General features: G+C 30.3%; 1 protein-coding gene across 2 annotated transcripts in view; it reads right to left on the bottom strand.

Moving 5' to 3' along the window:
• Positions 1–14,991, bottom strand: part of LOC142333513 (uncharacterized) — a 33,101-nt gene extending 18,110 nt beyond the window's left edge. The window contains exons 1-2 of one of the 2 annotated variants that reach the window (XM_075380776.1): positions 14,833–14,991; positions 1,975–2,355 (exon numbers count right to left, since the gene is read on the bottom strand). In XM_075380776.1, coding sequence (XP_075236891.1) covers positions 1,975–2,292 — 318 coding nt within the window. In that variant the 5' untranslated portion in view covers positions 2,293–2,355; positions 14,833–14,991. The remainder of the gene's footprint in view (positions 1–1,974; positions 2,356–14,832) is intronic. The other variant, XM_075380775.1, reaches the window with a different exon arrangement.
• Between the last annotated feature and the right edge of the window lie 7,727 nt (positions 14,992–22,718).

Genomic DNA, 22,718 nt, shown 5'->3' with positions numbered 1-22,718 from the left:
TATTCGATTAATTTTTTTAAAATAATTTTATCAGACACGGCCCATCGGTACGATTACATAATTAATAATTTAAAAACCAACTTACCAACAACTCTTTTATGCGTTCAAGCGCTTTCGGAATAGAATTCCATCATCAGGGACTTAAAAATGTATATTATATGCTTCATAGCTAAACTAGACCCCCGTTCGGATTTCCGGGTGGGAACTATTAAGGAAGAGATCACCAGAAAAATTAAAAAATAACATTCTACGAGTCGGAGCGTGAAACGGTCGAAGTCTGAAAAAGGTTGGTAGGTTAGAAAATTTAAAGAGGAAAATGTAGATGAAGTAGGAATTAGCGAGGTTCGGTGGGAAGAGGAAAACGAGTTTTGGTCAGGTGATTTTAGAATAATAACACAGCTACAAATAAAGGGCAGGCAGGAGTAGGTTTCGTAATGAACAAGAAGATAGGGAAGAGAGTAAAATATTTCAAAATGCATACAATGCGACAGAATCATTGTAATAGGATAAAATCAAAATTTAAGCCGACAACGATTGTTAACGTCTATATGCCTACAAGCGCCCATGATGATGATGATGAGGTAGAGTGTGTATACGAAGAAATTAAACGCATAAAAAAGGGTGAAAATTTAATAATAGTTGGAAACTGGAATGCAAGCATCGGAAAAGGCAAGGAAGGAAATATTGCTAAGAACGCTAATGACGAAGAAAGTAAAAGGAATTATCGACAGTTAAAAAATAAATTGCAAGTGCAAACTAGCAAAAGAAGAGTGGATTAAAGAAAAGAGTTCAGATGTGGAAAGAGAAATTATCATCGGTAAAATAGACGGAGCATACAGAAAAGTTAAGGAAAATTTTGCGGTACGTAAATTAAAATCTAATAATGTATTAAACAAAGAAGGATTTGTAATACGAAAGGAAAGGTCGGTATTGAAGAGTTATACGGATAGAATATTTATTTATTAATATTCTTAATAAAACTAAAATTTCGTTGTCATTTGTAAATTTGTTTACGTAAAGTATATAAAATATAACGGTGGTCGTTATTTGTTTAAAATTATTCAACTTACGTCCTGTCATTATGAATGTCTCCACCGTTACGGTAAAGTGGAGTGGGGACGGTATGGTCAACTCACTCTATTGTGATTATTCAGTTCTTTCTTATACAATATATCGTTGTGAATTCTTGTTTGTCCGTTTATTAATTTATCATTGTTAAAACATATATGTGGTACTTTTCTAAATTATCGGTAATGTGTATATTAATTAACAAAATATTTAAATTATATGGTTTAAAAACAGCATATGCAGCTAACGATAAAATATATAAATAATATAGATCCATCTGAAAGAATAAAAAAAAGTAATAAAATTAATTTGGATGGATAAAGTGTATGTTGCTTAAAATGCGCATATCGCGAATTAAAATATACTGCCAAGACCAATCGGTCATACCGTTCTACTCCACTTTACCATAACGGTGGATACATCTTAATGACAGGACGTTAAGTCGAAACAATTTTAAACAATGACGACCATCGTTATATTTTATATACTTTACATATGACAACGAATTTTTACTCTTGTTAAGAATATAATATACATTTTTAAGAGCCTGATGATGGAAATCTATTACGAAAGCGCTTGAACGCATAAAAAAATTGTTGGTAAGTTGATTTTTTAATTATTAATTACATTTTTTTTCTTCGACTATAATAAATTTTTTTAATTTCCAAATAATCTGTTACATATTATAAAAGCGATACATGCCATTATTAACATGAATTATTTTTAAGAAAATTTCATCTAAGAATTCAAAGTTTATGATTACAGAAACGACATGATTAAGTGAAGTTTAATAAATGAAAAATACTTCCTACTCATATACGTTCTAACTCAATCTAAAATATAAATTCATTAAGTAAACAAACAATCTAATTCTAAAAAAGAAGAAACTAGTATATAATTTCTTACCTTACTGAACGTTTTAAGTGCATTATTGTCAAATGAAATACGCAAAAATGGATTTATTGCAGCTTTAAAATACTGCGTATGTGTGCTATAATAATTAACTTCTAGTTGCTTTCCATGTAAATTATCAATATAAGCAATAGTTAATGGAGCTTGCTCAGATGTTGAACGTTTCATAGTAATAACAGGTTGCTCCTTACTTGCTGTAGATTTTGCAGGTTGCCGAGTATCTGGCTTCGGTGAATGCATTTTGATCGGCGCTTGTTTTACAGAAGTAAAACAACAAATCAGAATAAAAAGCATTCGCGGTTTTAACATCATCTTACTTGCTTATTTTACACACTTAAATTGATTTGATACTCAATTATATATTTTGTCGTAAAACTGTAAAAAAAAAAAATATATATATATATATATATAAAATAAGAAATTCGGATAATCGATAAATCACATCTTCAGAAATAAATTTTACGTACAATTAATAGGTAAACAATTTTTTTACAAGTATTAATTAATATTAAATTAAAAGCGTTACTTTTAGTTTTGTTCTTGAATTTACAGTTTTTGTGTAGAAAACGAATGTTATATGCAAGAAGGAATACAAGAGCTATGAACCCGTGATTTGGCAAGGAAAGTTACCAAGGCGTCATCCGTCAGCCAAAATTTGTTTACCTCTAGATGTTTTACTTCTGCGTTTATCCGTTAACTGTAAAAGGGTACCTGATTACCGAAGGGGCGAAAAATAGGAAGCGGTACGAGCGATGACAACAGAACCGAAACGAAACCATCTAGATGAGGTAATCGTTGCTGTTTAGTACCTTGGAAAATTAATTTGAATCCTTACTAAAAAATTATATCTTAAATTAAATTGTGTCACGATGTCGGTATCAAACTGTTTCCTAGTAACGTTGATGCGAGAAAATTGCAATTAGGGGGGCGTAATGTGATATTCTAGTACCCCTCGCAATAATGGTGGGAGGGTGACAAAATCCAATTACTATTATGAATTATAATCAGACAAAAAATCTTATATTTACAACTGCGTTGCCAGTCACATTATCTATTTGAGCGCAAGAGTACAAGGCAAAAGTATGAAATCGCCTAAAAACTACCATTTTTGTATTTATTCACCAGTTATATTACACCAGCATGGAGACAAAATTATTTGTCATCATTGATTTTTTCGACTGCTTATTCGATATTACATGTTAGATGTTGAAAATTCAGTAGTTTTTTTTTTTAGAACAATTTTTGGTTTTTAGTGCATCCCCGCCCGGTGAAGATAATAAGAGTCGCATTACTTGTAATGGGAGGATTACTATTTTGTAACCGAAAAATATTACGGTTTATACAAATGGCGATTATTTTCCTGATCGCTCAAAACAGCTACACGTAACGATCAAAATATTTTTCTACGTTATTTTTAATTAAGGCATTCACCACTTCAAATTCGTAAACGCGCAGTTAATCCAAGAACATTCGACTCTTTTTCAGTATTAAATGCGGATTACAGTAATTCCAGCAAACAAACCACTGTAGTGCCTATTGATTAGACAATTAAGTTAAGATTTTACCCGGCGCGGTACAAGTCCGACGTCATTACGTTAAATTTTACTCTATTAATGAAAATCGAAACCTTACACTAACCGGTAAATATTGACCATTACTTGACGCCTCAAATGGTCATTTAATTTTTAGCGTAGATACACGCGGAGGTAGATTTCACCGGTGTTAAGTAGGGGATAAGAAAGATTTCCACGATAAAATTAAGAAAAACTTCAAATATACTTAGTACGACAATGGTTGCATGTGAAAAAAAGTTTCCCATGTTTACAATACAAGCCCCATCTTCTTACAATTCCAGTAATATTTTGGTCATCCCTTGCCGTAAGGGTTGGTCATATCAAAATTTGTTTCAGACAAAAGTTTTAGGTAATATTCAGAGAACTAACGACCACTTTAGACTGATCCGATACTGTGCCTGTTAAGAGATGTATGATTCTATTTTGTCTTCGAAAATCCATTTTTTCAACCCCCCTCGGCCAATGGTTAGTGATATAAAAAACCTTTACTTAAAAAAGTTTTAGGCCCTTATCCAAAGAATAGTAGGATCTTTAAACGAATTCAATATTTTACTTAATAAGAAAGTTGGTATAGCGATATTTTTTTTTCGAAAAATCCCCCTTCTCAATTCCACCCCATGGTCCCATTTTCCCCATTAACAAACTCATTATATTTTTTTTGACTCATTATATTTTATGTATCAATTTGAAACTAACTGGCGCAAAATTACGGAAGTTATTGTGTCTATATAGATCTATATCTTGTGTCTATATCTTAAGTTTTACCGGTAAATTGTAACATTTACCAAGTTACTTGGAAAAAGTCCGAAAAAATCTAGAAAACACATTTAATTCGGACCTTTAACAAATCGTTGTGGTCATTGTTGACCATTACCGTATTCTGTTGGTAAAAGTTGACAATTCTGTAACGAAATCACTTCTAAATAGGAAAGAGCATGAATTTAAAAATGATCTTCTCAATTTCGGGATTTCAATTTAAAAATTGCATTAAAATTAATCATTTTCAAACGTGAGAATAATCAATTAATAGTTAACTCTTAAATACACAGTCTGGGTCTAACACCCGGATTGTTTTTTAACCAAATTTATTTTCAATTTTTGCAGCGGGAAAAACGTTTTGATTCCCAACTGAACGTTTTTCATTAAATACAGTCATTTTGTTGGTTCAAACCATTCTAAAACTTAAGGAAAGATACAAAAAACCTAAAAAATATAATTAAAAATTCTGTTTCTTTTAAATATAGCCTTCCAGTTTTCTGTTTATCGTAAAATTCTACTTTCCTTTTACAAAACACCGTGATTAAAATCATGCTGCAAAGAAAATGCGTTGAATTTTATTTAATATTATTAAGAATAATTTTTACACAAAAAGGCTTTATCCTTTGAAAAGGATTTACTCTTTCAAAATCATTATTTCATATTTATTCTTCACTTATCTAGTACTTGAGATGGGCATTATTTTTAGTTATAGAGTTTTTTGCAATTTATAGTCTCGAAAGGATCCATTTAATTATAACAACGAACATATTGATATTTACCATTGTAGAAGTTTGCAGAAAATGATTCATTTCTGAATATTAGCGTATATGAATTAATTACTTGTAAAGTTTTTGAAATGTCTTAGTATTAAATGGCAAAATAAAGTTTTTTGTAATCTTTTGAAAAAAAACCTGTTTCATTTTCACCCGCAGTGCACTGAAATTTCGAAATTTGGAAGAGCATTTTTAAATTCATACTTTTGAGTGATTTCATTACAGAATTGTCAACTTTTACCAACAGTCTATGGTAAATGTCAATAATTACCAAAACTATTTGGTAAAAGTCCGAAATAAATGTGTTTTCAAGATTTTTTCTGACTTTTACCAAGTGACTTGGTAAATGTTAGAATTTACCGGTAAAACTTAAGATTTACCGGTATTCGGGGTTTTATCGTCACATATACATATATATAAATGTATATATATAATCTTTTGAAGTGTTGGTGGTTTTCGGGTCTGGGGGATGTGAAACGCGAAAATAAGACGCAATTTTCTGGAAGTCGAAACATGGTGCCCATTATAATAGGTAGCGTTCTTATCAAATCTACCTAAAAAACATTTAAATATGTGCTTCTTTTTTCCATCGGTTAATTGGCTTATGGAATACTGTGTCGAATTGTGTATATATATAATAAACCATGATTTATCTGAGAAATTAAATCGATAAGTAACGTCATAAAAAAAAAGGCATATCTAATTAAACTTTCACTTTAGTGAATAAAATCATAAATGACATTAATTATTAATATAACCTAGTAAAACATAGTGTACAAACGTTTTACTAAATTAAATTACAATTCTACTTTACTTACAACTCATCAAAATATTCGAAACTTTTAATTTATGTTTGGATTTAAGCCGGAAATCAAGTTCGACTTTGTCGAAATAATTTCCACGTAAGTTATATTGTAGGTTATCAAAGGTTTTTTATTCCCATTATTCTACATTTTTCCTACGTCATTTAAATATTTAAGACGCAAAGGTTGCGTCGAGTTGCATAGCGTATGCCGACCTAGTATAAACGATTGTATTTAATGCAACTCGATGCCGAATAATTTTATAAGTGAATGACTAAATACGGCCGTTTATCAGTCGAGAAACTGTTATCTGTGTGTTTAAAAAACAACATCTGTTGTTCTTTCATTATTACGTAACAAAACATTTGTCTAATGTACATCCGATTCGAAGAGTAAATTTCTTCAATCTTTTTTCGAAGCCGTTTTTAACAGTTATCTTATCTGTCTCGGCAGACATTTACGATTTTTGCAATACGGTTGCAATCTCGATTTCAAGTCGGTCCCTAAAATTTTCAATAACTCAATTAGAACAGGATTTTTTCCCGTAAAAATTGTAGTATTTCGATACGTTCTTAGCACGAATAAAGTGATGGACCGTTTCCTGTTAATCTTCAGACAATTCGAAGTCCATCGCATAAAGAGGAAAAGAGTTGTGTGTTAATAAAAAATCGACGATCTAAGCATGAACACCGATATTATCGCTGTAATAAAAACATATATATCAAAGGTAAACATATGGGATGTGTTAGTTTAAAAGAGAGAGTTTATTTCTAACGATGCTAATTGATATCGTAATTACAAAGTACTTTTATAGACGTATTATATGAAGTATAATCGATGCAATACAATTTATTTTAAATGTAGTAATTTTCATTTCTTCTGCGTACAAGTTTAAACTATATCACAGTGTTTGTGTCAACATACTTGCTGCTTTATATAACTGTTTTTACTTTTTCTTTAAAACTGATAACCGCTTTCGCAAAAAAATCTCTCTCTCTCGCTCTCTCTCTCTTTCTATCTCTCTCTCTCTCTCTGTGTTTGTGTGTATGTGCGTGCCTGCGTGCGTGCGTGCGTGCGCACCTAGGGATGTATATATATATATATATATGTATAGGCTTCTTCTGAGAAATTTTATTACATTCTATTTCTACAACCGAACTGTATAGAAGGACACTCGCCACCGTCTGAGGCAGCAACGCTTTTAAACCATTGTGTAAAGAATATATAAGAAAATTCGAATCGTCGTATGTGTAAACTCAAAAATCAAATTATTAAGACATTATTATGTGTTGTCATTTTCACATTAAGAATACTTCTTGTTCGAAGTATCTTTCCTATAAACAAAGACTATTCTTCGATCTTTATTTGAAGAATTTTTGTGGAATACTTCCGTGAGGTATATGCCGATCTCGCTGGATATTTTGTTAAATTTATATAAGATACATTTAACTCGGCTGGTGATGTAAATACACAAGGCATCGACTGTATTTGAAAAAACAATCGTAATTGTTTTCTTCTTTCACGATTTTCTTTGTACTTCTATTGTCGATTTAATTTTTACTTCCTTGTACGAAGTAAAGAAAGTATTGTGATCGAAAAATATTTCGGTTTTCAGATTTCAACGGAAATATCCATTTTGACCATTCCTGAATTCATTTTCACTACTTTCAGCGTGACGTCTGTACGTACGTATGTATCTCGCATGTATGCAACTCAAAAACTAGCCGTAGGATGTTGAAATTTTGTATTCAGAACTGTTGTAATGTCTATTTGTGCACCTCCCCTTTTGATTGCAATTGACCGAAACAAAAGTATCCGAAAAAGCCCAAAATCCAAAAAGATTTGGATTTTGAACTTTTTCTTAACTGCAGTAATAAGCCCTCATTGAGATTTTCAACGATATATCATAACTGGTACTTATTTTCATCGGTTCCAGAGGAAACCGATGAAAAAAAATTTAATAAATGAATTATAAGGGAAGGCACATCGGTTCGAATCAGACGTCATCTTTTTTTTATAATTTAAATATATTGATTTATTAACCCGTGGTTGTAGAAAAAGTTTTACAATAAATAATTATTCTATAACAATAAAAAAAAATCAGAATTATTAGTGAAATAAGATTTTATGTGCTTTTGAAAATGAGTATATGTAAATTAATAGGCATATAATATGAAACATCTGATTATTTTTATATTAATTGAAAATTATAATTTAAAATAGTATTATTTTTGGATTTTCTGGTTTAATTTCTGTTTAATTATTCTGGAATTCAGGAATTACTGAATATTCTAGAATTCTGGAATTACAGAATAATTAATTTAATTTTATCCACAGAGTGACTGAAAAATAGCCCCTCACAAAGAACAATATATGCATTGAGGCATACATGCCCGAGCTTTAATAAATTGCAAAAAATTCTTATCGTTTAGTTCATTACTCCTCTGATATTGTAAGGTAATATTCTCCCTAAAGTCTCTCTAATCTTCTCTCTAAAGTCAGAGTTGATGATCATTTCCTTTATTTTTTTTTCGAGCAATTAATCGTTCTTTGGTTTGAAATAATTCTTCTGATCTTAATTTGTGTACACGTAATCTAGTTTTCAAATTTTCTCTCTCTTTATATTCATCCTCTTGTCGTTTTTTTAGATATATTTCTTCATGTTCTTTCTTTTTCCTATATGATTATTTTTTTTCATTCTTGATTATTCACCGAATAGTCTAATAATAAAAACCGAGTATATTATACCGTAAGGTCGAAATTAACGTTTGTAACCAGTATACAGGAGTTCATTAAACGGAATATTTTAATTATTATTAATTTTTATTTATACGACACACCAGAAATCTGAAACTTTTGTTAATCAGTAATTCACTAGATACAAATAATACTGATCTAGTAATACGAGTAATAAAGGGACCTTTTATTCTATCCTAATATTTCACGTAAGATTGTTGAATTAATAATCGTGTAAATATTTTACGTTAATAATAACTTATATTTCAGCAATTGTGTAACTGTCCACTTTATTAAAGAACTGGAGGATCGTATCTCACTTTCAAATAAAATTAGTTTAAATAAAGCGCAGCAAAAAATGTGTATGTGTAATTTAGTAGATATACAAGGGAATCATATGTTGTCCGCATCACATTTTTTTTAAAAATTGAGGAACCTTTAAAAACCGGAAGCGATGAGAAATACTGTTTAACATGTTTGTGTTTACGGTTTTGAATCGTATGTTTTCTAACTTAGTTCAAACATAGTTCTAACTTAACTTCTAGCTTAGTTCAAACGTATATAATTTAGCTCGGCGGTTACCAGAATGAAGTATCCCATAATGAAGATTAGACGTAACTGCACCCATACACTATTTAGTCGAACTTCTAAAATATTCTCTTACTTTGGATTATTCTCGGTAAACAAATCCACGTTCGAATGTTAATTTCCTATAAGTTATCTTCTAATACTTTGGATTGAACCTTATTTTTTTAGAATTCAACAAGTTTTTTAACTGAACTATGATAATAAGCCGAGTCTCATTATTAGCCCGTATAAACCGATATTATAACGTTTAACATTTTAGTATGTAAATAGATTACGCTAAAAATACTTTTGCTAAAAGTCTAAATCTGAAAAATATAATTAGAAGTCAGCGAGAAAGAAGATTTTTTCCGTTTTAGTTAAAGCTGGATCACGCACAATACCTTTTTTTTAGTTTCGCTTTCCTTCCTGTACTGCCAGTAATTTTACGTTTCTCACTGGCATTATTCTTTAATTATCACGTTATTACTCTTTTATGATTGAAACCTTCTTCTTTGCAATTATCCTTCTTTTCCGAGATTTTTACAACTTTTCCTTGATTAATTCCCGATTTTTGTAAGTTGAGAATTTCTATTCCTACAGTGTTTCTTAACTTTATCGCAAAATACGCTTTTAGTTTTTCTTCCTAAATAAAAAAGGAGAATTTCATTGGGAGTTCTATTATTACCCATCCGTAAAATATGGCCTATGAAAGCCGAACTCCTCGTACATTATTTCGTTTATTTTTTTGAATTTCCGGGATCGTATTTTGTGAAGGTGGAGTTTGAGTTATTAAGAACGATGTTCTGTATAGAATCAAATATTTGCCTTAAAATGTCCCTCATTTCTATTGGATTTCTTTTAAAAGGCTCGCGTTGAACATCTCAAACAGTCTACAGCGTACAACGCTTAATAGACTTTTTTTTGTACATGTATTTTGTTGGACGAGATGCCGTTTTCATTTTGTTCAACCGATTTCATAGGATTTTTTCTCAGCAGAATCCATTGCATAGTTTCATGTGTAATATAGTTATTATGAGTAAAACACTATTTACTCTGAGAAATTTTTTATCTATATTCGTTCTTGAAACTCCGGAGTTCTATCTCCAACACTCATATATCCACATACACACGAGTGTATATACACACCCGCGCGCGCACAAAATTATTATACATGAAATCATTAAACCCCTCGCTTTTATAATAAATGTTAATCTTTGGGCAAGAAATCTTAATGAATTTTCTTATAATAACTTCAGTATTTCCAGATTAAAAAAATAATGGGGGAAAGAAAAGCTATTATCGGTTACTAACCATCCTGTTTCATTTATGCCGTTTTTCTACAAATTTAACAAATCAAGATCACCGTCGTTTATCAGCAGGAAAAGTTTTTTCTCTTAATCAATATGGTTTTAGGGACGGTACGAAAACTGAAGATGCACGGTTAAGATTTACGACATTTGAACAATTGTCTTAATGAGAAGGAAGAGTGAGAGGCCACTTCAACTAAAACTTTTGACGCTGCTGATCAAGTCATTTTATTTAATTTATTATTTAGGGCAGGTATTCGAGGTACAACCTATAATCGGTTCAACAGTTATATTACTGATGATTTCAGAAGGTTAAGTTGGAATCTACACAAGCTAACTCGAAACCGAGTACTTTGAAGTCATAAGGTTTGATACCCGGTCCGAAGTTCTTGTTCCGTATTTACGTAAACGATCTAAGTTTCAGTAGATTTGATGAATCTCTTAAAGCGTTTGCTTTTGATATAGTTTTTTATTAGGAGGCTACCTCCCTGGAGTCATTGAGAATTAAGATGGTGAGACGCCAGTTTGATTATAATTGGCAGATCTTTTATTCGATAAATATCTATGATTTTAGCATAGGTAAATAGACACTGCTTAAAATAGATAAAATGATTACATTATAGGTAAATTGAGAATAGCATTAAATTGTGTAGTAATTGTATAACGATAAAGCAGGTTGAAAAAAAATTTTAACCTTAATTATAGATCGAAACCTAAATTGACAGATAGATATTGATAGACTAAAAACTAAATCCCGCAGGAGCTTAAGAAAGTCTTATTTTTGTTACACGTATTTTCCAAAGTCCGTTTTGAAATTGATTTATTGTTCAACCGTTAATTCTACGTTATAATAAGGAAAAGATACTTAAGAAACCAACAATAAATCATTAAATACCGAAAAAAATATTACCGTTTCGCAAGCAATACACAGCTCTTAGAGAATACTTTCCTTTTATTTTGTGAATTTAATATATCACCCCTTACCCATTTATTTATACGAAATTATTTTTTTTTTCAGAAGTGTAAATGACAATAATTCAGGTAAGAAAACCCAAATTTGAAATCAGCACTTAAATATCGTTTTCATAAATTCAAAGGTGAAATGTGTAAAAGGAACTTTTGCTATTCCTAGTGTAAGGTCTATTACAAATTAATTAATTAATTACTATTAGGGTAAATAAGACGATGAGAAAATTTCTACATTACTCAAAAGAATAATTATTTTTTGTACCTTAATTTTATAGAAAAAATAAATAGAATATTTTGTATTATAGCATATTATATATGCACATAAAATACAGTGAAAAAAATGTTTAATGTGTTTTGATAATAATTTATATAATCGATAAACCTTTACTATTTTAAACTGTCAAACATAAATTTCATCGTTTGCTAGTTTCATATTTTTTTATGTTCGTCTTTAAATAAATAATTTTTTTGAAAATTCATAGTTTATCTATTTTAATTACATAATTTTTTGCAAAATTAAATTCTCTACGACCTTGTTTTAAAATCAATTTGGTTATCGGACACTTAACAAAGTAAATTTACAGTAAAATTAAAAAACATTTTTACTCCAAATTTTTATGTTTTAATACACTTTTCTCGTAAACGACAGAACGTACAGTTCCAAAGCCTATTTTATTTTTCAATTATTCTTGTAAGATTGCATTTAAAACCATTAAGTTTTGAGTTTTAAAAACCTATAAAGGTTTTTACCGTAAATTATACAACAAAACTTCATAAAACACTGTATATGTTTTGTTGACATCTACTTAAAAATCAAAAATTTCAATTAATCGTTTTTGAGTTATGCGAGACACATACTTACGTACAGACGTCACGCCGAAACTAGTCAAAATTGATTCAGAGATGGTCAAAATGGATATTTCCGTTGAAAACTGAAAACCGAAATTTTTCGTGATCACAATACTTCCTTTGCTTCGTACAAGGAAGTAAAAATGTATTATTTCTGAGTCGTGTTTTTTATTGTAGTTTGTAATTTTCCTCGTTGACGGTTGGTTTTTAAGAGTGCGAACCGACAAAGGATTTGTACTCTTGAACAGGTTAAAATTGAAACCGGTAATAAAATTTAATCCCGGGGCAATTTGAATAAAATGAAATATATATATATATATATATATATTATAAAGAACCTTTAATGAAGGTGTATGTGTGTGATGTCAAGTCTAGTATGGTGTGTGGTAAGTGTATAAAACAGATTTAAATAAAATTAACTCTACTGGGACACAGGTATGAACATTTTTTCCCAGAAATTTAAGAGGGTATAGGTGTTGATTAGAATAAATAAAAATAAAAAAATAAGTATAATAATATAAAAGGTAGATAGTATGTATGTTTCATAACATAACCGAGGGAAAATTGAAAAAATTTGGTTTACGTGGATTTCTCCCACCACCGCCTGTGTATTACTAGGAATTCTAATTAGAATAATTTAATGGGCGACTTTTCAGTAATATTTAGAATCTACCGTTATATTTAAACCGAGCCATAGCGTAAAGTTTTAGACTACGGTTATGTTATACAAACTACGTGATATTTAGAGTATCCCGTAGTAAGTAAGAGTCTCACAAAGTAGTACGGATCGGCTGGGTCGCAGCTAATCAAGACATCATTTATAATCGCGTAAATGTAATTTCCCTCAAATAAGTGAAATAATTTCAATTAATAATATCTACCGTCAATCAAAAACCTTATAAGACTGTTGTGAGTACATCTTTATATTCACACAAAGTAGTTATTGTTATTAATATTATTATTATTACAAAAAATTCCCCGAACTAGTAAATAGGGATTATGAGGTCATGTGTAATGATAATTAGTAGCTTACGATAATGAATAGACGTGGTTAATTCTTTCCGTGATTTAGCTGTTTTTAAAAAAGATATGTAGAATTTTTCTACGTGTAAAGTAAAAACCATGTTCTGCTCACCGAAAACGATAAATCGCTTCATTCGATTTTATTTTATTCTGTATAGTATTTTATTTATGACTTCTTACATTTAATTTAATGAAAATGATTTTAAATCGCTTTTGAATTCTGTTTTGTAACTCGGGCGATGTAAAAAAGTATTAAACTGTTTTATCGCTCCGAATATATCGTTTCTTACTGTGGATGGGCTACTTTCTGTCTGCTGTAGAGGGATCGGACGGCTAGAAGGGAAGTTCGGAGGCCGTAAAAATATAATTATTACTTTACTTATAATAATTATTATATAATTATTACTACTACACTTATATATACATCTCACCCCTATTACCAATTCACTGTAAACGCTTACTCTATTCATCCTTGTTTGAATCTGTTATTCGATACGGCTTGACAGCATGGGGATCAGCCGCAGAATATCTCATAAATTAAATAAATTTAATACAAAATAGGGTCCTCAAAGATATTGCTCGTTACGATTCTGATAACAATTATGACACCGATTTAAATAATCTTACAAGGTTTCTGTCATCTAGAGGTCTATTTAAATTCTTAATTATTTTTAAGAACTTTTACAAGAGTGAATACAGGGTAAATGTAGAAAGTGGATACAATTTGAGAGCAATTAGCTTTATTACAGATAGATATAATAAAACTTACGGTAAACGATTAAAGACTTATGTTGTTCCTGCATTACTTAATTCTTTACCGAATCACCTCAATAATGTAAAAATGAAAAAAAATTATTTAAAAAACGTCTCATTGAGTGGGCATTAACTATAATGTAATAGGTACTAACAGGATTCATGTTGGATTTATACTGGCAGTCCAGACAATTATAACTTGATTATAGTTATTATTTTAATGTTAATAATTATTATAAATCAATAAATAATCTATTGTTGAATGGTTAAAGCTTAGTTATTTATTTTCGTTATGTAATTGTTGCAACAAGATATTAATTCTGTAATTAGTTGTTGTAATTAAGTATAGTTTTGTTTCTTGAATATAGTTTTAGTTACCAAATCTAATACGTTACAAATATTAAAGATTAAATTTGTTCATTAGTTTTTAAATATATAGTTTAATTTTGTTAAATTAATTTTTAAAATTGTAATACTATTATAACTATTAGAAAAAAAAACTAATAATATCTTTAGTTGTTACATAAAATTGGTTATTGCATTAACCACTTAATAATGTAATAATAATTCTTTAGTATATCTGTCGACAGACTTAGGTCTGACGGATAATCATGTAAGTTTTAAATTGTAAATAAATAAAATAAAAATAAACTAAACTATACTAATATAATTATTACGGTAATTTGGGATTATTTTTTTCAGTTTAAAATAATCAAGATACTATAAAAAAAATTCATACCTTATGAATTTTCCAGTATTTTTTACGAAGTATGGTGAGTTGGAACAAAATGAGTTGTTAAAATACAATAAATCTTACCACCTTTAAATACCTGCAGTTTCAATATTGAAAATGCACGATTGTGGAATCGCATTTCTTTTCGTTAATTTGTTTTTCCATTACAAAAAAATTGGAAGGCTGAATAAACATATGAAAACGCAAAAGTTATATTTATGAGAAGTCACGTAAAAAATAATATGAAATAAAATTTAAAATTATATTATATGTAAATTAAAAATTGCTCAGAATGACTGTATAATTATTCATGTTAACAAAGTTAAGTTATTTTATATTTTTCTTAATAAACATCGTGACTACTAATTTGTTTTACGTAATTAGTAATCATCGTCTATGCACTTCTTTTCTGTTCATATATATATAAGTTTCGAATGGAAAATTTTTCAACCGCTTTTCATAATTAATTCCGTTGTTTTGAATTATGTTAATTTCTTTCTTTCTAAAACGAAACTCATACATTAAGAGTGTAAAACAGTTGCAAGAAAAATAAAAAAATACGTATTTTCCTTATTATCTGCTACAAATTGTACAAAACTATTTATTTATCTTATTAAAAAAAGATTTCTTTTGATAATTCACTTAGATTCTCTTTAACTGTCCGAGGAAAAAACTTTCTTAAATCTTAAATACTTTTTATAATTAATAATTAAAGAACCCATTTACCAACAATTCTTTTATATATACGTTCAAGCGCTTTCAGAATAAAATTCCACCCTCAGAAACTTAAAAATGAATGTTATGCTTTTTTTAAATATTTAACTTTTTATAAAAATATTTATTAAAAAGAAAAATTAACTCTTACGAGAAAGATATTTTATCCGATTTCCATTTAAAAATATATATGTACACATCAGAATTACCTGTTTGTGATAGTTCAAAATTTATTTTTTTTTTAAGCAAGAAAATCATCAAAACCCTGAAATTCTCTAATTTTGTCTTCGCATGCATTTGGCAATCTTTGATAAACAGCGGTCCGTCTTCTTATAGTAAAATCAGATCCAGAACGTAAATTTTTGAAACCGGCTATCTGCTACCTGTAAAATTCTCAATATTATCTGCTAAAACTATTTGCTATGCAAATAGCTTCGGATGTGTATCCGAAGAAACTGAAAGTACTTTTCCCTTTTTTTTTCTTTAATTAACAAAAATAGTTCAGATTCGATCCACGAAGCGATCGTCTTTTTGAAGAAGCGCTGAACAACAAATCTTTTTTCTTTCACCAATCTGGAATACAAGACTCATCGATGTCATATTTTTTATCGGCTGCTCGGTTACCGATAATTAAAGTTTTTGACACAACTTTTAATTTTTCGGCAACGGTAAATGGACGTATTTTTTTTTTTATTTTTTTTTTTTGTTTGAAAACATAACTTTTAATCAAAAGGTATTTTTTAAAAAAAAAAGGGGGAATGTGACCGAGATGTGCCACGTTTACAAGTATGTTATCTATTGAGTCCTGGAAGATAATTGAAAAGCGTCAGAGAAAGCCACTTGAAATGAATAAAGCTAAAAAACAGTAATGTGTACCGAATTTCCAGAAACTCGTTTCATTCCGAGTAATTTTATAGCAGGTTGTCGAGTCAATAACGACGGTTCAATCTGCGGGTTATCGCAAGATACCGGACGATAGGTACAGAGGGGGCGTCAGTCATAGCTGGTGTGCCACACCGATTGACCTGCAGGTCAGGATGAGAGATTCTATTGCTTCGGGGAGTGAGAGGAAAGAGCCTGGAACGACAGGTGGAATGCGACGGAGACTAGACGGTGGACACACCGGCTTATCCGTGACGTCAGGAGCTGGGTAGAGCGGAAGCACGGTGATACCAATGACGAGCTCGCTCGGTTGCTTTAAAGATTACCGGTACCGTATGAGTAGGAGTAACACGAGACGCTGCTATGATTGTGGGGAGCAAGATACGGCGGAACACGTAGCGCCTTTTTGCACTTGCCGTCAGAGCGGGCCTGGCGGCGGCTGGCAGAGCTTTTTCCTCCCCCTACGGAAAACAAAAAAAAAGTATTTTTATAGAATAAACAAAAAATAATAGAGAAATCCTATACTTATTATGTACAAAGACATGTAGTTCTATGACAAGTCCTACACTTACAAAAATAATAGGCATAATATTATTTACTGTAGTACTTTTCCTCTGGCGACAGAGGCGGGCATCATAGTAAAATTCATCTTTATTTACTGTACCTTTTTTTTGTATAACCTTTCATAATCGCAGTCGTATTCGACACTGGCTAGTAAAATAATAATCATATATAATTCATCGTTCAAGCAGTAATAATCATTCGATCGCTGTAACGATTCGAATAAGACCCGTACTCCAAACTTTTAAGTAGGAAATCGTGAAAAATGCTGCGGGGCTAACGCGAATAAATACAGACTAATAGAGCACAAATTATTGTAGACGTATATATTTCGCTGTTCACAGACAGCGAGTAATAATTTCACCAGTCGATTAACATATTAATCTATCTGTTACAAAAAGAAATGCAATTTAATAATTAACATCAATGAACGCAAGATTATAAAATTTACGACGGTACTATCGAAGTACAGCAGGACGGCTGTTCGGTCTAGAAATGTTTTTTAAACAAACGTTCGAATAGGATGTTGATAAATGTGCGATAAAGAATCAAACCTCTCTGAATAATTTCAATGAAAATAGCCTTATTGAAATAAATTAGGTTACATCTTTTTAACAGTATACTTCATAACAAACTTTAATAAACTGAATTTTCTTTTTAAAAAAATCTAATGAGGACACCACATGACTTCCTTGTACGCCTATTAAATTACATACACGCTTTTTTTCTTTTTTTTTTTAAATGAAAAGTACATGGAATTTTATTTCATTAATAGCTTCTGATATTTTTTCATTTTTTTTTTATTATTATTGAATTATTATTTGTCGTATTTTTTTTTTACAATCAGAGGTTAATAATTATTAATAAATCATTATATTTAAATTTTTAAAAAAAGTTAAAAACAGAAAAGGAGATGAAGTCGGATTTGAACCGGTGTGCCTTCCCCTTGTAAGATCCAAATACTTTATTAATCAAAAGTGTACTCGACTATAACTCTGGAACTAATGAAAATAAATACTACTTATAACATATTGTTGAAAAGCTCTCGATGAGAGCTTATTACTGCAGTTAAGAAAAAGTCCAAAATCCAAATGGATTTTCGACTTTTTTGGAGACTCTTGGTCCAGTCGATTGCAGTCAGAAAGAAAGATGCACAACTAAATGTTAAAACAGTCCTAAATCCAAAATTTCGACATCATACGGCTAATTGTTTTTGAGTTATGCGAGATATATACGCACATACGTACGTACGTAGATACAAACATCACGATGAAACTAGTCAAAACGGATTCAGGAATAATCAAAATGGATATTTCCGATGAAATCTGAAAACCGATTTTTTTCGCCAGCACAATACTTCCTTTACTTCGTGCAAGGAAGTAAAAGTGGATTAATTCTTTTTAAAAAACTTACATAATAATAATATAAAGATATGCGTTTTAATAAAAATAGTCAAACCGTAATTTAATAGGTGGAAATACGTTATTTTTATTTACACAAAGCCTTTGCTTAAAAGATGATAGAAATATGTATTAAAACAGTAATAAGTAAATAATAAAAAATTTAACACATCTGTAAAAAAACAATCTATACTGATTTATCCGAATAAACGAATATTCTAAATATTTCTCGTATTAAATAATACCAAAAAATTACGAAATATTTTAGACTGAAACGAAAGAAATAAAATATTTATCGTGACAAATACTACATTAAAAGCATTTTACATGTAGGCGATGATGAGGGGTGGAGCTAAATTACTGCACTCCTATTGGTTCCTAACATCAAAGATGGCGGAGGTAGAACAAAATTACCGTAATACTTTTGTTCCCAACATGAAAAATGGCAGTAGGGTAGAAACAAATTACTGCAGTCATGTTGCTTCCTGGGGGAAGGGAGGAGGATCAATGATGGTGGTGACCCCTTCATCAGCTGTATCCAAGATGGGTGGGCTTACTCATCAGTTTTTTGCCTCAGAAGTGTTATTTCGAGCTAAAATATTAAGCTGAAAATAGAGGAAGATGTAAGCCGTAATAGAGGAATGACCTTAAAGCGGACATATATCGTAATACGTTTACAAACAATAATTATATAGCATTGAATGTCGCAGACATGTTAAAATACCAAAATTCACAGGAGATCTAGACTAAAACAAATTGTCAATTGTGTATTTTTCTTACACAAGCTTTATCGCTTAATTTCAAGATAGTAATAAAGTGATAAAACTTCTGCAATTTAGAATTTGGTAGAATATCGAAGTCTTTTGATTTCAACTTTCCAACTCTCTCGCCTACGATTACATATTCCCGCCAGTACGTAATTAGAAACAGAAAGGAGGTTTACACACTTCCATAGCTATTAAATTGAAAGTTTGAGTGATAATTTCTTTGAACACTGAAATGGATTTCAGTGTTCAAAGAAATTATCTAACACACTTTTAACATTTCACTTGAACTGAAAATGAAAGTGAGTCTTTAAAGAAGCCGTGGAAAAATAAAGCTTGCATTCAACGTTTTCTTAATCGTCGTTTCCGTATTTATTTTCAGTCTTTTAAGCAAGGGGGGGAAATGTATTTATTTAATATTTTCACAGATATGTTACCGAATAAATGTGTCATAAATAATATGCCATAAATATGTCTTAACCTAGTAATTTGTTATTGCGTTAAAATAGAAAAAATATGATGCAGACACCACATAACTTCCTTGTACGCCTATTAAATTATAAATACACAATTTTTTAAAATGAGAAGTGCATACAATTTTATTTCATTAATAACTTCTTATTTTTTCATTTTTTTATATTGTTATTATTGAATTATTTTTAATTGTAATTTTTTTTTACAATCAAAGGTTACTAATTATTAATAAATTAATATATATTTAAATTCAAAAAAGGAGATGAAGTCGAATTCGAACCGATGTGCCTTCCCCTTGTAAGATCCAAATATTTATTTAATTAAAATTTTATCTGGCTATAAATCTTGAACCAATGAAAATAAATACCACTTTGATGTATCGTTGAAAAGCTCGCAGTAAGAACAACCGGTAATAAATTAAATAAATAAATAAAAAATAAATTTTTATTACTGGCAATAAATTTTTAATTTTGAGTCTTGGTATTGTTTTTAATTTTGGCTCTTTTCTTTATATCTTTTATATTTATTTTTTTTATGATAATTTTTTTTTTGTTTATTTAATTTTACGAGTATTTGCTTTTTTTACTAAGAGTGTTCAATTTCCCTTTTCCTTCTGATTACCTTCAGCTATAGCCAGCCAGCAATAAATTAAGTTAAGATAAAGTCATTTTTGAACACTTTTAGTCCAGTCGATTGCAATCAAAAGGGGAGGTGTACAATTAGATGTTACAACAGTCCTAAATCCAAAATAAATACGTACGTACAGACCACGCCGAAATTAGTCAAAATGGATTCAGGGATGGTCAAAATGGATATTTTCGTTGAAATATGAAAACCGAAATATTTCGCCATCACAATACAATACAACACATTTTAAGGTATATGGGTTATTTTCTTGCTCTGAGAGTTAGTTTTCATTAATGTGGCATGCTTTTTATTAGTACTGAAAAATTCTTGGGCAATATATGTCAAATGTATGAAAATATATCAGTCATAAAGGTTCTGTCAACATATTCTCCTTTACACCATTTACCTTTACACCGTACTGTAGTAAGACAAGAATTACCCTCTCTTTCCAAACCATCTCATAGGTCTTTTCAGAATTTAACGTCACTGCAAGGAGCTGCTCTGTAGAGGCAAATGCCTCACAGACATCCATCTCAGAACCCACATTGGTATGGAAAGAAAATCCAGTTGCCATTTCAATCTGTTATTTATCATCTTCTCCATCACCTTGAAAAGGGTGCATGTTAAGGCAGTCAAACAGTAGTTCCCTTGAAGTCCTCCACAGTTAGGCTTAGTCACGCCCAATTGGAATGACTACAACCTCCCTCCAGACATCCAGAAACACCTCTTCCTCCAGGATAGTGTTAAACAGGTGTAAGAGGTAGAGGAGTCCTTCATCTGAGAGCTGCCATAGGAAGACAAACAATATTCTATCAGGTTAGAGCTAGAAAACTCTAAATTTGCATGTATATCCTGTAATTCACTCAAGATTAGAAGGGCGTTCAGCTCCCAGTTGACGTTTGTATCCTGCCAAAGCATATATTAAAAGCTGAATTCAGAGCTATTCTCAATACTCAGAAAACTGTCATCAAAGTTAGAGTCATTCAAAGCCAATGAAAACCTGTCAACCTAGTATGTTTACTATTTCGTAAATGTTGTATATTACACCATCATTCTCAACCAGATTGCGTACATGGTTTGTCTTAAAGTTATCTTTGATTTTGTTGATCCTGGTTCACACCGCACTCACGGGAGAGGGTGGCCATTAAGCAAAGCCAGGTAATTGCACCATGCTTGGTGTTACTTTCTTTATTGTCCTCCTAGCCCTCAAGCGGCATCTTTTTGTATTCCACAAAAGTAAACTTGCAACAATATTTTATTAATATACTGGATTAAGATAAAACCGGATCATCTTCAAAAGCAATAGAGGAAACATATTTTATTAGTTTAAATGTATGATCAGATAGACTCAATTCAGTGGAGGCAAAATAGTTGGTACGGATGAACTATGAAAAAGAAGTGAAGTAGAAACAGGCTTTCAGAATTTTTAACCAAATATAAATTAACGATTATAAACATATTTTTTTTAAAATGAAGAAGATAGATATGGTCTGAAAATAAAATAGAGTATTGTATGTAACAGTTGACAAAGATTGTAAAACCAAATTATGACAATAAATATACCCAAGGTAGAAATTGTTCCTGACAATTTGGTTGCAATAAAATGTTGGTTATAATTTAAAAGACTAAACAAAATATAAATAAAAAGATATGAGATACTAACAGATAAAAATAATAATGTTTAAATTTAAATAGATCACTAGACAAGTGCAGAAATTATTGAAAAAAAAACAAATGAAGATTAATGGATAAATTAAAAAAAGAGAATAACTAAGGCAGGAGAGGAGATTTTAAGAGTTAATTGGTTGTAAACTGTAGATAACAAAAACATAATTGGATAAAATAAAAATTCTATGATGATGCAATCAAGAAAACGTAAAGGCACTTACAAATAAAATTAATAGGAATTGCAAAAAGCTAAAGATTTTTTTAATGCAGGAATGTAATGAAGTAGACGAAAGTGTGGCTGCTTGGAAAATCAATGTAGTGTATATCAAGATACAAGGAAACTTTAGGGAATGAAGTCAAAACTTATTAATATCAGAGATACTGATCAAAAAACATCATTAGGGAGAAAAGAAAGACCCAACAGAGACAGGAATGTAGTAGCTAAATAGAAGAAGGAGTAGAAGTTAACAGATGAGATTTTGGTCAAAATAAAAGAAATTGATGACGATGTTAGAAGAGACTTTATTTTGTGTTCAGAATTTGACAGAATTTTAGTAGCCTTACAGCCATTTTAGTAGCTTTAGTAAAAGGTTGGTAGGGAAAGATGATTTGACATTACTAATTTCTCAGTAAGAAGAAGCAGGACTGAGTAAACAATGTACATTACTATGCAGAGCCAGAAAAGTATTGTGTAGTACATATTTCACAAAATAGTGTAATTGTTACTATACCGAAGACAGCAGGAGCAAAGTCTGAGAACTAATCCACTGTAAATTTAACATCTCCTTCACTAGGGTACTTT

Source organism: Lycorma delicatula, chromosome 12 (genome assembly GCF_047948215.1).
Source record: "Lycorma delicatula isolate Av1 chromosome 12, ASM4794821v1, whole genome shotgun sequence".
NCBI lineage: Eukaryota > Metazoa > Arthropoda > Insecta > Hemiptera > Fulgoridae > Lycorma > Lycorma delicatula.
This window is presented reverse-complemented; position numbering and strand designations above follow the sequence as displayed.